Raw genomic sequence first — 18,128 nt, 5'->3', positions numbered from 1 at the left:
TAGTGATTGTTCTTTGAAAAAAAAAAGTGACTTATGACCATTTTTCACACTTTTACAGCATCCCCATGGTCACATGCAGTGTGGCCCTTTTGCTGCTCCCCGCCGGTCCCTTGCCTGACAAGCCAGCTGGGCGCCACCTGTTTCCCGTTCCCACACGGGAAAATGGGGCCCTTCAGTCCTGGACTGCTGGGCTGTGGGTGACCTTTTCTCGGCGCCTTTTTGGGAGGTTGCGTGTTCCCCGCTGGGCCCTTTGCAAAGGAGCGTAGGCCGTGGTCACAATTTTTGTTCGCAGCTCTTTCTGCAAAAAGCTCTCTTGGTCCTGGAGAATTCTGGGAGTTGAAGTCCACAAGTCTTCAAGTGGCCAAGTTTGGAGGCCTCTGCTGTAAAGGGACCAAGCGGTAATAAACACTACAAATCAGGTCACATTAAACTTCCTGCTCTATTTCAGCCTCCGCCCTTTCAACCTCGTTCTTCCTCGCGTGACACCCTCCTCTCTGGGTCACGCAAAGGGCCTGAGGCCTTTCTAAGCGCCGGGGGAAGGAATGCGCAGGCGCGCCGGCCAGGCCGCCGTCCTCCGAACCATCCTTTGTTTATGCGCAATTGGAACGGCCGCCTTCCATTTCCCGTCCGGCGTGACGATGCGTTGTTCTGTGGCTTCCGGGTCACGTGCTTCCCCGGCGTTTGGGGCCTCCGACGTCTCGGTTTTGAGGAGCCTCCTGAGAAACGCCGGGCCGGGCCGGGCCGGGCCGATGCTGAGGCGGCGCTGCTGGCCGGGCGGTTGAAAGGCGACCGCGGAGCGAAGAAGGGAAAGGGCCGAACGGGGGGGACCCGGAAGGGGTGGCCAATGCTGGACCGGCCTTCGCCATGGAGAAGATCTTGGAAGGGCTGGTCAGCTCGTCCTACCCGCTGTCGGTGAAACGGATGATCGTGAAGCGCGTGGTGGAGTCGGCCGAGTCGCCGCTGAGCGGGCCGCAGTGCCAGGCCATGTTCGCCCTGAGCAGCCGCCTCATCCTGCAGGGCCCCGACCAGTTCCAGCGCCAGGTCGGCCGCCAGGTCCTCGAGGCTTACGCTCGCCACCACCGCGACGACTTCGAGGCCTTCTTCACGCGCGACCTGGTCCTGGCTTTGCTTCACGGGGGAGGAGGAGGAGGAGGAGGCCCCGCGTCCCTGCTCTTCCTCACCGCTCCCTCTCCCTCTCCTCCTCCTCCTCCTCCCGGCCTCGGCTCCAACTTGGACCCCAGCGTCTTAGACTACGTCCAGACGGGCCTGCGGCTTCTCATCAGCTGCCCGGCGGTGCTGGAGCTCTTCGCTCTGCTCCAGAGGGAAGCGTTGCGCCTGGTGAGCGAGAGGCCGCCGGCGCCTCTGTGCGCTCGCCTTTGCCAGCTCCTCAGCGACTTCCCTCAGTGTCTGCCCCGCGGTAGGAAACTCGCCCTCGCCTTTTGCCAGCAGTTGGTACGCAGCATCGCTCACTTCCAGACCCAAAGCACCCGGGAAGCTGCTCTCCGCCTCTACGTCTCCCAGGTCACCCAAGTCAGCAACCTGCTGCGCGGCATCTGGAAAGCAGAACCCGACACGCTGCTGCCTTCCTTGCAGGAGCTCTTCGCCATCATCTCTTCCACCGGTAGGTCGCCAGGCAGGTAGGCTCGCGTTTTCCTCCCGGGCTTCCCCGTTGAATCGAATCCCCTTGGGATTCTGTAAGTTGAAAAGAAGAAGAAGGGGGGGGGGGGGTATCAAGGGTAAAGGCATGCCAGCCAGCCAGCCCCTCAAAAAGACTAGGAACAAGAGGGATGTTGAAGTGAGAGGAGAAAGCTGGGTAAGGCTTCCAGCACCTCGTTTGCCAAAAAATAAAAAAATAAAATAAATCTGGATGGCAGCACAGAGATGCTGAAAGCTGAAAATCCTTTGCTGCTTTCTAGTGCAGGGGTCTCCAACCTTGGCAACTTGAAGACTTTTGTTGCCTTCAACTCCCAGAGTTCAAAGCTCCCAGAGCTTTTCTTTGCGAACTGAGGAACTCTGGCAGTTGAAGTCCACAAATATTTCAAGTTGCCAAGGTTGGAGAACCCTGTTCTAGTGGTTCCTGGATTTTGGCAACTCAAGATATATTATACCTGCCCTTGGTTGCTTTTTTAAAAAAAGCTAGTTAAATATAGGAGAACAGAACCTTTTCTTTACTGCTAACAGGGTTCTGGTTTACACAGTATTTGGACTTTTCCCCTTCAACCGAAAAGAATGAACTTCTGAAAGCTAGGTACTTCAAAAGGAATTCTTTATTGAAAGGAAGTGATCCCAGTACTAGTCAAAGCAGAATCTAAGATGCTTCCAGGCATACAGTAATAGATAAAGGGAGTTAGAATCCCTCCCCTTATTCTGATGTGGATTTAGTCAAACAAAGAACCAACATGTTAAACCCCCCCCCCTTTTTTTTTTTTTCCTGGGAACGTATCTTAGAAGAGTTTCCCAGGGAGTATCTTTCAGAGCTGGAATTTTTATGGTCCCTTCTCCTCTTTCCAAGAGGTGACAAGTTTCTAGACATCTGACTCCGGTCCTCCGGTTGTATATCATGTGCAAGTTATACAGGTTCAGTATAAGATTTAAGATATTCATGTTACATCAAAAAGTTTTACCCATTTCCTCCCCCCTTCTTCTTCCATTGAAGAATGGCAGATACACAAATCTATGTATATATATGTGTGTATGTATGTGTGATATCTGATTAGAGCAAAGTTTCTAAAGTTTCAAAGAGGGTAGGTTAAAAAAAACTGATTAAATTATCTAGCATTTGTATTGATTAATAGATCTGGTGATGAGATTTTAGAAGTTCTTGGACGGGGAAGTAGGAAGAACTGAATGTAAATATTTTGGAGAGTATTAGAGTAGCAACGTATATATTTTTATTCCTATGTGCCATGATTTGTGATGGGCTTTGATTTATAATATAATTCAGGCACAGTTTGGTGATCGTATAGGTTCTACTTTGATGAGAGAGATAGAAGCCAGTTATGTTTTTGTTATTGTTTGAAACTTTTAGTCACTTAAGTTATTATGGTATTATTAATGATATAGTTAATATTAAATGTTATGAAGTGGCTTCTTGGACTGTCTGCATGGCTTTTAATGACTATTAGCTTTAAAATGCACTTTCTAATGTGATATTTTAAGGCAAGTAGAAAGTGTTTAATTGCAGCACCATAGAACAAGTTTAACCAAATATATATTACAAATTAAAGAGTGTAGTTCTTACCATGACATGGTGTAATACGTCATGTGTTATTGTCCATCTGAGGTTGTACTTAACTACTTTTAAGAACTTAGGACCAGATGATTTTTACTATGTCCTGATACATAAAATCATACAACTCAAAGAGGGTGTATTTCCTTTTTCACATGACTGAATCTGAATTATAGAATTTGCTAAAAATAGAAAAATGGATATTGAAGCTGGTGTCCTTTTTATAGTAGCATCATATTACTGAATGCTGCATCTATATGACTGTGAGACAAATAATTTTCATACAACATGTAAATAAGAAATTCTATGAGTTCACAACAACAACAACCATATGAGATGGTTTGGATAGAAAGAGAGTGACTAGCCCAAGGTTACCAAGCTGGTTTTCATGCCTAAGGACTAGAACTCAGTTTTTAGCCTGGTGCCAAACCACTAGACCAAACTATGTTATATCCAGACTATCTGTGAGCTGAATTATGATATAGGAAAGCCCGATTAGAGGAAAGTAAGAGCTGATTTTTCCAGTACTCTTGTAGTTTCCTTAGCTTTTCTCCAGATGAAAATAGGCAGTAATGCTCAAATAGTATCTTTTATTCTTCCAGCAAAGAGCTTCCACTGAGTATCACTTATTTGGGTTTTAAGGGAGTCTGAGAGCTTTGAATTGGTTCAGAATATGGTTAAACATGAAATACACATTTTAAAATTGATTCAAATCTTAGTGGAAAAAGCAGAAATAATGTATTATAATTTCTTATATGTTTGGCAATTATAGATACTTCTGAACCTTCGGTTGCTTTGGCAAGTCTTGTGCAGCATATCCCCTTACAAATGATTACAGTCCTGATTGGAAGCCTTACCACAGATCCAAATGTAAAAGATGCAAGTATGACACAAGCTTTATGCAGGTATAGTATTCAGTCTGACAAAAGAGTAGTTGTTAACTTAATTAAGCATCTTGTTTATTACATGCATTTTAAAAGGAAGTTTGTTATTTCAATTTAAATCACTGCTTATCTCAACTTCATGACTCTGGAGAGCGTACAGCAGGGGTCCTCAACCACCGGGCCGCGGACCGGTACCGGGCCGTGGAGCACTCTCTACCGGGCCGCAAAGAATTTTTTTTTAAAAAATGGCGGCTTTCTTCACCTTCGGTGAATGCTGCTGGGATCGGGGATCAAGGACACAAATGAAAGAAGGGGAGGGAGGAAGCAACCGAAGCCTGTCCTTCTCTCTGGGTCAGCTCTCTCAGTCGCTCTCTCGCTCCTCCACCAGCACAGGAAGAAACTGCTTCAAAGAAGCGGGGGCTTTTCCTGTCGCCGCAGCTTCCCTGAAGCGCCCGTTTCACCCCCACCCCGTCCGCCCGCCCGCCCGCCCGCCCGCAGTGCTCCGTTCTGCCTGCCTGCCTGCCTTCGTTAATGGTTGAATCGGAACAGCTTCGGCTGAGTAAAAGAGGCGAATAGTTATTATTCTCAGCCGAAGCTGCTCCCAAACAACCAGAAACTAAGGCAAGCAGGCAGGCAGGCAGAACGGGACACTGTGGATTGAAGCGCGCGCGGGGTGGGAGTGGGGTGAAACGGGCGCTTCGAATAGCGGCGACAGGAAAAGCCCCCGCTTCTTTGAAGCAGTTTCTTCCTTGGATGGTGGAGCAGCGAGAGAGCGAGCCTCCTTTCTTCTCCCCCTGCCCCCGGTCCTTGCAAAAATTTCTGCTTGAAACCGGTCCCTGGTACAAAAAAGGTTGGGGACCACTGGCGTACAGTACTTAAACCACAGCAAACAAACAAAACCAAAAATTACAGACAATATACATGTAAATAGCAGCTGGGTAAACACAATGACAAATTAACATAGCTATTGTTTGGACTACTGCCTACTGTCACAAAGCATGAATGTCACAACAGAAAGGCTCTCAGGACCCAACATACGGCATTCCCTACTAAACTGGACCTTAAGCATGCCTCTTCTGCCAGACTTAATAGCACAAGTGCACACAATCAGGCAGAGGCAATTCCTCAGATAACCAAGGCCATTCTAGATAATATGCAGATTAAATTTGCATATGTTCGAACATGGTGTTACTGTGTTGGATTTGATTTATATTGGAATGGAATACTTTATTTGGCCAAGTGTAATTGGAAACAGAAGGAATTTGTGTCCAGTATAAAAGCACTCAGTGTACTTGCAAGCAATGGAGAGAATAATAATATAATACGAATAAAATGAGAAAATGAAGAAGGTAATGAAAAGGATAAATAATATTCCATGGTTTAATATGCATACACATTAGACCAGGGGTCCCCAACCACCGGTCCGTGGACCGGTACCGGTCCGCGGAACAACTCCTACCGGTCCGCGGCTTTCTGGGCGCCGCCATCTTTTTTTCATGAAAAAGTGCTTCCGGTGAGCTTTTCTGGGTAAAGCTCACCGGAAGCACGCTTTCATCAAAAAGATGGCGGTGCCAGCGCTTCAGTGAGCTTTTCCGGGTAGAAAGCCATTTCTACCGGAAAAGCTCACGAAGCGCAGCGCCGCCATCTTTTTGATGAAACGTGCTTCCGGTGAGGTCACCGGAAGCACTTTTTCATCAAAAAGATGGCGGCGCCAGCTGATGCCGGGCGGGCGCGGCGCAGCTGATGCCGGTACCGGGCCGCGGCGTCAAAAAGGTTGGGGATCACTGCATTAGACAGAAGCTGTGAGAATCATGTGGGAAAAAACTCTCTGTTTAGTTGTCTTAACATACAGTGTCCCATAGCACCATTCCAAGGTGAAATAGTTTATTTCCATGTCTGCAGATATCATCTCAGTCCTCCTTCTGGCCTGTGTAATATACACGTCTTCTATGGAAGGAAAGCTGGTTGCCATTATTCTTTCTGCAGTGTTGACTATCTGTTGATGTCTGTACCTGTTCTGTTTGGTTGCTGTACTAAACCAGAGAATTACAGAAGTACAAATAATAAGACTCAATAATTCCTCTGTAAAGCTATATCAGCAGCTTCTGGGAGAGTCTGAACATTCTGACTTGATGCAGAAGAACATTATTTGTTGTGCTGAGGTATAGGTTTTGCAGCTGAAATACTAAAAAAGAGAATTTCATCACTTTTCAGGATGATTGACTGGTTGTCCTGGCCATTAGCTCAGCATGTGGAGACCTGGGTGATAGCACTACTGAAAGGACTGGCTGCAGTTCAGAAGTTTACTATCCTTATTGATGTTACTTTGCTTAAGATTGAATTGGTAAGTAGTATTATCAATGATTATTAGAATTTTGTTGTAATAAAATTGTAAACAGGTTGCTTTTTTATAAAAATTCTTCACTTTAATTTGTGTATTTGTAAATATATGATACAGAATTATAATACTGCTGTACATTTCTTATTTTTAATAACAATTCTTCCTTTTCCTGAAAGGTATTTAATCGCCTTTGGTTTCCTCTGGTGAGACCTGGTGCTTTGGCTGTCCTTTCTCATATGCTGCTCAGTTTTCAGCATTCTCCAGAGGCTTTTCACTTGGTGAGTTTTATCTTTTTTTGCTTTAAAACTCACTGAAAAAGAAAATATCTATAACCATGCCATTTCACTATTATATCAATAAAACCAAAACCACATTCTTACAACCCAGAAAAAAAAGAATCATAATTTTTGATTATATTAAAATTGATTCTTATCTTCCTCAATCTTAATGATTTATGTCATGTAACATAATTTAAAACAAATCTAAATAACAGTAATTTAAATAATTTGTTATTTATCTACATAAAAATGTAAAATCTAGTAAGGAGAGAGATACTTCGCAGAATTTTGTTGCTGATGTCTAACATTTTCTTTCTAAAAATGTTATATCAGATGGTTACTCCAGTGTTATTCCAGCCAAAACGTCTTTGACCCTATAGAATTTTTTTGCATTCCTTCATGTAGCCCCCTCCAATACACCTATTTGATAACCTTATGGAATAGAAATGGCTCATGCAGAATGAAAGTGAAATAATCAAAATTGATTTCCTAGTTTGCTTCATTGAAGCTTCAACTGAATTTAAACAGTCTGTCTTCGGTGAATTTGGATGTAATTAATTTTATTTGTGACTTTGCTACAGATGTCTGTTACAAAGAACAGCATGCATTATAATTTAGCAACAATGCAAATTAAACTAAAAATTATAGGAACGAACGATCAAAGGTGTACTCTGCTAATTCTAAAATGATGGAATATTCTTTTTAGCACTTTTTAGCATAAGTTTTTTTCTTATTTCCTAGCAGAAGTGGAAAATTATGGAGCTGTAAAATTAATTTCAGGAATACGTCATAAAAATAGGGTGTTTTATATATTTGCAGACTTACCATACATTTTAAAACCTTAATAAATGTTTCAATCACAACATGTAGAGTAACAATGTATTAATATTGGCTATCCTTATTTCTACCCCAATAGAATGTGAAATTATATTTCTTAACTTGAAGTTGCTCATTTAAAATATATAGATAAAACTGATCAATTAAGATTTTCAGGTAAATAGAAATATCATAGTTAATATGTTGTGACTTTATAATATAGTAATTTTCTTTAAAATGTATTATGTTCAACAAGCAAGCCAATCATTAATCTATTTATCTTAAAATTAGATTGTTCCACATGTGGTTAAACTGGTAATATCGGTCAAAAGTAATGGTCTGACTACCAGCACAGCATTCTTAGAACAATTGAGTGAATTAATGCACTGTATGATGTACCATTACTCTGGATTCCCAGAACTTTATGAACCCATTCTAGAAGCAATAAAGGTATGCAAACACAAATATTTCAGTACTGAAGGATTTAAACATCATTTTTATTCCTATGCATAAAAATTGTGTCGGCTATTTTCAGATTTCAGGAAAAAGTAATTAAAAACATTGAAATTATCAGAGCAAAAGATAACACTGTTATGTCTTGAAATTTATCCATAAAAGAAATACATTACCATAAAAGAAAATGGTAATTTATATTTTTACTTCAATGTGGGAAGATTTTCATAGAGGTGTTTCTTCATTATTAAAAAGAAAGTCATTTTAGCTAATTCTTTGATATCAGAGGTTGCTGTTTAAACTAGCTCAACAATTGCCAGATTAGAAAAAAGATTTTCACATTTTTGTTAGCAAGGGAAGAGTGTTTTAGAAAATATGTGTATAGATATATGTAATAAACTTCCACAAGATGTCAGGCAATGTCTGTAACGATGGATTGGTGAGCACTTAGCTTTGATCTTTGATTTGCACTCCAAGAAATAAAAATATAGTGAACAAGATGGTTATATGTTGTTGTCAGTTTACAAATAGAACAGAGGCTGCTTGGCTACTCTTTTAGAAAATATAAATGTCATGAAAACACTTTCATAGCACTCGCTGTTTGATTTGTCTCTCTGTTTTCATTATAGGAGCTTTCCAAACCCAATGAAGAAAAAATTAAGATTATACTGAATCAGAGTGCCTGGACATCTCAGTCCAGTTCCTTGCAATCTTGTCTGTCTAGATTTTCTGGAAAATCTGAAACTGGAAAGACTGGTCTAATTAATTTAGGAAATACTTGTTACATGAACAGTGTGATTCAAGCACTATTTATGGCTACAGAGTAAGTTTAATCCTATTTTAAGGCTTGCAACTTTTTGTGTATGCAATATATTTAAAAAAAAAAATACATGGCATTTTTAAAATTTAAGATCTAAACAGTCTCTACCATCCTGGCATTTCAAAGTGCCCTGAAGACAGCTGTTGATGATGACAACTAGCACCCATTTTCTTCCTTTTCCTTGTTACCATCTAGGCTTGTTTACTTTACCATCTTTATTTTTTGTTCCTTGTTTTGTTCCTTGTTTTTAAATGTTTTGAACCATTTGTAAATGCCCAGAATAGCTGGGAGTTGAATGGCATGTAAATTTATGTTATTATTATTTCTACTACTAGTTCTGTGCTGGCTTGAATATGGTAGTAAGAATCTGAGTAAATAGCAGAATGTGTGTCCTTGCTTCAGTTCACATCGTGATTAAAGAAAATCAATAATAAAATTTTATTTTGTCATTGACCAGCAAATAAAACAAGAAAATTACAATTATTTAGGATATAAATACCAGGAATATATAGGTAGACAGCGGGGAGGTAGGCAGCAGTGCAGGAGAGAATGGTTGTGTGCGCGCAACCTAACTCTGCAAATGAGCAAAGAAAGTTTTGCATGCTCTCCCGTCCCTTGTGTGGCCTGGTTCCCAAAAGATTGCAAACTGGCACCAATCTGGAGCCTGGGGGTTGAGAACCCCTGAGTTAATTGCCAAACATATTTCTATAGTAGAAGGAAATTTAAAGGCATCCCCTCTGCATTATTTATAATTGGATAAATTTATTTGAAGGCTGCTTCTCCAACCCCCCCCCCTTTAAATTTTAAACCAAAGCAGTCATTTCCCAAAGTGATTAAATTGTTCTTTGAAAGTATGGCTTAGCATTAAGATTTAATTCAAGTTTGAGCAGTCTTATATTGCTAATATGATTTGGAGCATAGTTAAATTATTTTAAATTAGGTTAGTAAACACACTTGAAACATTGGATTGTCTTTGTATAACTTTGTATTTGAAAACATGATCTCATTTTTTTTTTTGCAGTTTCAGAAGACATGTGTTATCATTAAATCTAAATGGGTGCAATTCACTAATGAGAAAATTGCAACATCTTTTTGCATTTCTTGCTCATACACAGGTCTGTATTGTTTTTTGAAAATTAAAATAATATTGCAAAAAAGGGTTTTTTGGCCTTATGTGTAATTATGGAATATTTGAATTTTTTATAAATCAGTAGAAAATGCAGACCATTTTGTTTCATCTCTGAAATGTTGAAAGAAGAATTGGATACTTGTGGAAAAAGTGCAGATTGGTTGAAACTGGGCACTATACTGATACCATACTCTTAAAATTGTAAGATGGTCTCATAAAACAGTAATTTTAAATTAGATATAATCAAGTGTTTTATTCAAACAAGTTAAAGTAATACATTAAGAGGTTAGGATTAATGTCCAAAATTACTTTGGAAAAGGACATGAAACAATTCTCGTTGCATTCAAATACATAAAATTTCATTAGTCTTTAATAATGATGATTATTTTTCCTATATTTCAAATATACTTTTTAATTCTAAATTCATATTCAAGATTAAATTTGAATATGAAATAGGGAAATAGATACTTCAATATTTGGATTTATTCTGCAGCCAAAACAGTTCGTTAATCCTTTAGCTTTTCCACTATGCCATAGTAGGTGAGAAAGACTGAGAAGTGGGATGAAGGGATCATGTCTAGGGAAGAACCAGGTATGAGAGTACTTCCTGCAGCTGCATAAACCTCCCTAACTTCTCAGGCTTTCAATGAAAAATGGTTGGAGATTTGTACTTTTACATTTGCAAGATTCCGTTAATGTAGCCTTATAATAAATGAGAAGTAACTTGTGTGGGTCTCTTTCCTATCTGAAATACCTGGGAAGGCGGACATCTACTATACTTGCCTCCTGTTCACTTGATTTCTGTTTTTTATAAATTATGAAGTGCTTTGTAGAATAGTGTCAGTGTTTGAAATTTGTTTTGTCTTATTTGTTTGTTTTTATCTAGAGGGATGCCTATGCTCCTCGGCTTTTCTTTGAGGCGTCTAGGCCTCCTTGGTTTACTTCCAGATCTCAGCAGGACTGCTCTGAATATCTTAGGTTCCTGCTAGACAGGTAATTACAATCTGAATTCATCATCCAAGACATTATTTTTAAATAACATTTTATATGCAAAATATGTTGTAGGCAATGCATTTCTTGTAACATTGTTGGGTAAGAAGTATTTACCATAAACGTCTTCCACAGAGAGCTACAAAACTTGAAGCAGTATTCCCAATATTCAGATACAAAAAAATATAGTACTGTATCTTTGTAAAAAAAAAATATTACTTAAAAATAAATTAGTTGAATTTTATATGGTCTGAAATAATAAGCTTTGCTTTGGATGTGTGATATCTCAGTCACAGTCTCTTTCGATATAATCTTGGTTTTCAGTTACTGTTACCTAAAAACCATTTGAATCTCTGCAGTGGAATGTTTCTCTGTTTATAAAATCCATATGATACATCAAACAGCTGAAACTTTACCCCAGTTAGAGCTGAACTAAAGTAAAGTAACTCTTAGAATTAAAGCAATGGAGCAGAGTGTATTTGTAGTTGGGCGGACAGCATTAAAACTATAGTATTTTATTCCACACTACTTTTGTCTAGTAAAAAATTGGTTGTGTGTATAAGATACTGAAACATAGTAATGTATCAAATAGGTAAACTGGTGGAGAACAATATAACTTGAATAGAACTATTTTTCCCCCTAAGGCTACATGAAGAAGAGAGAACCTTGAAAGTTTTGTCTTCATCAAAGCTTCCCGAGGAAATGAATGAAGGGTCCCTGGTCCAAGAAGTAGCCAACAAATCTCAACTGCTTATCAAGCAGTCATGTTCAGTGAAAGAGGAGAGAACCTTGATAGAAAAAATGTTTCGAGGGAAACTACAAACAAGCATATGCTGTTTAAATTGCAAAAGTACTTCTCATAAAGAAGAAGCCTTCACAGATCTTTCACTTGCTTTTTGTCCTCCAGTATTCTTTAAAAATGTTAGCCCACCAACTGTAGAACATTCATCTGATGAGAAAGATGACTCCATGGAACAAGTCAGTGCTAGGGCATTGAGCCCTGTGACAGAGATGCCATCGGGTGTGGTCACAGTTGGTGATTCCTGTGAAATGGTCACAAACGATGGGACTTTGAAAGATGCCCCCAGTGACTCAAATTCTGAAACTGTTTCTGATCCTTTTATCTGTAAGACTGAAGCTGGGGATAACTTGAAGAAACACATCAGTGAAGTTACTCCTTCAGTTACTGATTTGCTAAATTATTTTTTGGCACCTGAAGTTCTTAAAGGGGATAACAAATACTTTTGTGAAAAATGTGCCTCTTTACAAAATGCAGAAAAAATTATGCAGATTGTAGAGGAGCCAGAATACCTCATCCTTACACTTTTGAGATTTTCATATGATCCCAAGTGTCATATTAGGCGCAAAATCCTAGACAATGTGTCTCTTCCGCTTGTTCTAGAATTACCTGTTAATAGAACTCTCTCATCCTTAAGTACATTGTCGGGCATTTGGTCTGTGAGTGTTGAGTTTTCTGACACAGGGGAGAATCTGGCTAAAAAACTAAAGCCTTCTGGTGCTGAAGAAGTCAGTTGCCCTCAACTAATCCCTTATGTATTAAGTTCTGTAGTTGTTCACTCTGGCATATCTTCTGAAAGTGGACATTATTATTCTTATGCAAGAAATGTTGCTAATTCAGGGTCTTCGCTAGGATCTTTTGATCAGTCCCAAACTCTGGCTTTAGCTTACCCTCAGAGCAATTTAACTGCAGCTACTGAAAAGGATCTGGATGAAAATGAAGTCTCAAAGGAGTGGTTTCTATTTAATGACAGCAGAGTGACCTTCACCTCATTTCAATCAGTCCAAAAAATTACAAGCAGGTTCCCCAAAGATACTGCTTATGTGCTGGTTTACAAAAAACAAAACAGTGCTGGGACTATCAGTGCAAAATCAGCCAGTGGGCTCTGGATCAACGGAGATCCCCCTCTGCAGAAGGAACTTATGGATGCAATTACAAAAGACAATAAGCTGTATTTGCAGGTAAGGGGCAGATATTAATCAGTTGTATAATTACTGTAAATGTGGACTGTATAATATAAGATTGGGAATACAAATTTAGGTAGATTATTCTGATTAATCAGCATTGTTAAGATAATGTTACGGATTGCTAAATTTTAGTATTCCCAGATTTCTGGCAAAGGAAAACCTTAAATATTTTCTGAACTGAAGTAACGTAGTTCTTTCAGAATAGAATAGAATAGAATTCTTTATTGGCAAAGTGTGCATATGCTCTTAGTATACATGAAAAGAAAAAAATCAAGAATCATAAGATACAACAGTGATAATAATAGGTTACTAAATAAGCAATCAAATCATACTAGGAAACTTTTAGATTTGGAACTACAATCATAATAACTTTTTTATAAAGTATTTTATTATTATATTTATTTTTCACCCATCTCACAGTTTGAGATGAATCTGAGTGGCTGTGACTCTGCTGCCAGCTCTGTCAGACGCCGGTGGGCCACAATGGGATTTTGTGATCTGTACTTGTTGAATATATAAATATTATGATTATATAATAAAGGCTTTGCATGAAAAAAAGTCATTTAAAAACTCAGGGTACTGTAAACCACAATTTAGAATTCAGCTTGACAAAAAGCTGTCCCTAAGGTTTAGGCTGATTTGAGAAGAATTTACTAATTTACTACACCCTTATTTTTAGAAGAATAAAGAGGCTTAAAACCTTTTCTAGCTGTGCAGAGTTTAAAAGTAAGGCAACCTTTCTCTTTTACTTCTTATGGCTTTCAATGAGGTTTGACAAGATGGCAGTTCCCTTCTTGTTCCCCTCAATTAAATAATCTTGTCAGATGGGATTTAGGAAATGTACCTCTGGATGATTGCATCTGTTCTGTAAAATAGCCTCTCCCCCAACATTGAAATGTCCTTGATCCTGGTGACCTTCTGTAATACATGAAAAACTTGATAATTCCTCTGGTAATTGAACCAGGAAATCAAGTATGGTAATTGTTGTTGATATTTTAAATTTTGATTTGTTGTTTGCCATCCAGGGTCATAAATCAAAGGGGTGGCGCTATATAGCTAGTTAATTAATAACATTGAATCTATATTTACAATGCTGAAAGCTGAATTGAACTTCCAGTTGTGTTTGCAGGATCAGTACATTCCATTAGTGCAAGAGAGTAATATTAAGGTTTGTGATTGGCCATACTAATGAATGTGACAGCTGAGAAAGTGAAAGAAACCCTAGGCAAGGTTAGTCCTGCTTATGCAAAAGATCTGATTGGTAGATATTATAATGAACAAATAAAATTACTGGCCATAATTTGTGTCAGTTCCAGAAATCATAATATTCAGTGCTGAAGTTACTACACTGTATATTATTTGTAAGAATCACAACTACCCAAATCTATCAAATCTCTGAAGTGCTTTGGGTCCACTTTTCTTGATTAATAAATCTGCTTCAGTGGGTTGATTCAGTCAATGTTCTGTTGAATCTATTGACCCATTCAAAATATTACACAGTTCTACCAGTTAATAGATGTAATATTCAATGGGAATAAAAAGGATAGGAATGCTGATCATTTGAGTCCTTGATCTGTTATACATCTTATTAATCCATGGTTTGAACAGAACTGAAAACGTATCCAAAAAGCTTGTCAAAGGATTTATATAGCATTCCTGCAAAACTAGTATTTGATGTTCTTAATTGTTTACTTAATTTAATAAACAATTTTGCCTCCACCCCTAAATCCGTGAGGGGAAACTTATGGCATGTGTGCCGGAAGTGGCACGTAGAGCCATTTCTACTGGCATGCAAGCGGTCACCCAGAACAGACCCACTGCGCATGTGCATGCACGCCTCTGCCAGACAGCTGATTGTTGGGTATCTGCCACGCAAGCGCAGGGGGAGATGCATGCGCGGGAGATGTGCATGTACATGGAGTGGGGCATACACGGGAGATGTGCGTGCATGCACAGGGGTGGGGCATGTGTGGGCGGGGGTGCATGCGCAGGGGGAGGGGGCTCACATGCACATTGCATTATGGGTGCAGGCGCGCGCACGCAATTTCTGGCACGCGATGACGAAAAGGTTAGCCATCACTGCCCTAAATCAATCATTGCAAAACTAAGAATGTCTTCATATAGAAGTTGGTGTTTTTTTCATCTATAGGCAGACTAATTAGAACTGTACAAGCTATTTTTTCCAGAATGTTTTGGGGAAATACTAGAATTATGATGAATCTAGTGTCTTGTTAAAATATGTTAAAGAAATTTAAAATGTTACAAGATCCAATCTGAGTCAGTCACCAGGACCAAAGGTATATTTTCCTTCATCTACGAAATTTGAAACGTTCTGGAGTAGTTATAGAGGTCCTTAAGTTTAAAACAAAAGTTTCTAAAACAAGTAAAAAAAAAACTGGATACTTCTGGTTTATTTTGTAGGGTGTTTATGTTTTATAGGGTCACCATTCAAGAAGTATTGGATAAAACTATTTGATATAGCTATGTCATGTGTATAATTCTGTTTCCTATTTTTTTCCCCTCCTGAAATTTGCATCACAATCAATTTTCTTAAAACCAATGTGTCTGTGTGTGTGTGAGACCACCATTCATTTTTTTCTTTCTTTTAGGAACAAGAGCTTAGTGCTCGAACCCAGGCTCTAGAAGCATCTGCAGCTTCCTGTTCTTTTCGGCCAAATGGATTTGATGACAATGATCCCCCAGGGAGTTGTGGTCCAACTGGTGGAGGTGGTGGGGGAGGATTTAGTACTGTTGGCAGGCTTGTATTTTAAGGAAGATTGCATTGGTTTATAAACAGCTTTGATTCCTGCACAGGAGTGCTAATGTTACTGAACTGTATTAAATAATGTCCCAAGCTTTTTTCAAGATGTGATTTTTGTTTTAAAAACAACTTTTGTTTTTTGTTTTTATTTGAAATAAATAAGTGCATCATGGAGAAATCTACCTCTTAAATTCACTTGTTTTTTGGAAGATCTTCTTGGCCAAAAAGGAAATAAACTTAAAAAATAATAATATAGATCAATATAAAGCACTTAAACATTTAATTCTAAGTACAGTGATAAAATAATATTTGAAAAAAGACCTGTTTATGTGACACCAACAATGCTTGTATTTGTTTTTATTTTATTTCTTAAATATGTAAATTGTCAAAGGCATTAGAAATGATAACTATTAAATGGAAATCTAATCTTTTAAACAATGTAACCCAGAATAACAAAAGCTCTAATTCAATATATTTGTATTACAAGTACAGGTATGTAAAAAATCAATTTCATGTGCTTGTTAAGTCACTTTTCTAAATGGATGTGAAAGTTTTTTGGGGGGAAGAAAAACATTTGTAGTATTTCTTATTGCTTTGAGGATTTTAAAATTATTTCAGGGAGTACATCTTGCTTTGAAGGAAGAGTTTCTATGTGCCTTGCCATACTGTAACAAAGTACAAATTTTTTGAAGCTGAAGAAAGGTGTAGAACATGAGTTGTTAATTTCTTGTTTAATATGAAGTTCATGAATTTTTGAAAAGTGTTAGCTTCTCCAAAAGTAAAGTCTGATGGTTCCAAAAATATAGTAGTTGCTCATATATTTTTAGTAATAATACTGGTTAAAACTTTTTGCATTGAAAATTATCACTGCTGTTTAAAAAATTGGAAGTTAAGTTTTGCATATATTGCCGAGATTAAACCTGTTGGGGTCATATTTGCTAATTTTATGGTAGTTGGCAAGAAACTTCTTTTCCTCATGTGAATCTTATGTAGAATTTTTTTCATATATCCTGTTGCATATCAAGATTATTCAGTGAATATGCAGGTTTTGGAGATTGAGAAACAAATACTCAAAATGAAACAAGGTGAGGATACTTTTTGAAGTTAGAACACATTTGCACCATTGGAATACACTATAGCCACACAATGAAGATTTGAGTACCTGGGACCTTAGAGGCATCGAGTTGAAAGTAAAAATAGTTTGGTAAGCCCTATACAGGATTAATGTACACATCTTTACTAAAATATGTGATTTTCAACAATGCTATTTTGAAGGGCATAAGGAGTTGTAACACTGACTGGATTTGTATTACACCAAAGATGCATTAAACTAAAAACAAATTACACTCATTATCCAAGAATTCAGCCATTGTCTATTTGCCTGTGCTAGTATTGTTCAAATACTTTTAGTAAATTATGGAAGTTAAAAATAACAACTTACAATTGTTTTTAAAACTTTATATTAGGAAAAAGGGGAAAAAATCAGTATGGGCCTAACATTTAGGAACTAAATGTTAATAACCTGCAACACAAGAGCCAAAGAACTAGGTCACAGGTGTCAAACATAAGGCATGACGTTGCTGTCACGTGATATTTTGCGATGTTTTTCCCATTCACAGAGCTGGGGTGGGTGTGGTCTGTGTGTGATGTATCTGCCTGTTTGACACCCCTGAACTAGATAGTCCAGTATATTGTTTTTCACCTTGCTAATCAAATGGACTGCTTGCCAACAGACTTGAGGACAACTGCCATTTTCTGCTATTATTTCCTAGAGTCAAAATATCCACCGACAATTGAAGTAATGTTCTAGGTCTGGACAGTGTCTTCTGTAAATAGCATTTTATTTCCTGAAAATTAAAAAAAAAAAAAGTTTTAAAAAGGTAGTATCTTGAATAGTTCCTTGTAGTCATAATTATACATATAAAACCACTATCTTCTTAGTGTAAGACCAAGAACAATTCAGCCAAAGTTCAGTTTTTTACTGAACACCATGGACAAAATCTTGCCAGGCTAAACCTTTACTACTCTCACTCTAAAGGATATATCCTGGAGATTCTATCATTACTCTCTTCCTCCTCACTGGGCTGTGCCTCTTGACCCTTTTTCTAGAATATGCTCCCTCCTTCCTAGGAAACTGCTGCTTCACTATATTCCATCACACCAGCTTCCCTCTGTGGGCACCATCTCTCATAGGGAGCAACAGAATGTACCAGGAAAAGATCAGCTGAATTTGCCATAGCTTCCAATTAAAATAATGCCAAGCCATTAAAATTTATAATTTTCCTTAAGGTTACTGTTTTCAATTATCCTATTTTATAATGACCTTGAATGACTGCAGAAATATGTTTTTGAGACTATCTTTGAAATTACTCTTATTTTAAATTTATTGAAGAAAGACATTTTGAAAGATATTTGATTGGTACTGCACACTACAGTATATT

At 38.4% G+C, this 18,128-nt stretch overlaps 1 protein-coding gene across 2 annotated transcripts; it reads left to right on the top strand.

Moving 5' to 3' along the window:
* The first annotated feature begins 548 nt into the window (after window positions 1-548).
* Window positions 549-17,438, top strand: USP38 (ubiquitin specific peptidase 38). 2 transcript variants are annotated; one of them, XM_026668808.2, is made up of 10 exons: window positions 549-1,621; window positions 4,002-4,134; window positions 6,328-6,457; window positions 6,631-6,732; window positions 7,840-7,998; window positions 8,631-8,824; window positions 9,843-9,936; window positions 10,837-10,943; window positions 11,585-12,920; window positions 15,536-17,438. In XM_026668808.2, exons 1-10 carry the CDS (start codon window positions 865-867, stop codon window positions 15,695-15,697), a joined length of 3,174 nt encoding a protein of 1,057 aa, XP_026524593.2. In that variant the 5' UTR covers window positions 549-864; the 3' UTR covers window positions 15,698-17,438. The 2 variants fall into 2 exon arrangements, with proteins under 2 accessions (XP_026524593.2, XP_087819213.1); XM_087963087.1 differs by having other exon boundaries at window positions 628-1,637.
* The last annotated feature ends 690 nt before the right edge of the window (window positions 17,439-18,128 follow it).

Source organism: Notechis scutatus, chromosome 4 (assembly GCF_049901735.1).
Source record: "Notechis scutatus isolate UNSWTSFEM ecotype Mainland chromosome 4, rNotScu1.2, whole genome shotgun sequence".
NCBI classification, from domain to species: domain Eukaryota; kingdom Metazoa; phylum Chordata; class Lepidosauria; order Squamata; family Elapidae; genus Notechis; species Notechis scutatus.
The sequence above is the reverse complement of the archived record's forward strand: the minus strand, read 5'-3'. Positions and strand labels throughout refer to the sequence as shown.

Excerpts from the sequence above, each read along its gene's own strand:
- USP38 (XM_026668808.2), top strand. The coding sequence starts at position 865 with ATGGAGAAGATCTTGGAAGGGCTGGTCAGCTCGTCCTACCCGCTGTCG. Across the intron at positions 9,937-10,836 it reads CATTTCTTGCTCATACACAG|AGGGATGCCTATGCTCCTCG; the intron begins GTCTGTATTGTT and ends GTTTTTATCTAG. Across the intron at positions 12,921-15,535 it reads ACAATAAGCTGTATTTGCAG|GAACAAGAGCTTAGTGCTCG; the intron begins GTAAGGGGCAGA and ends TCTTTCTTTTAG.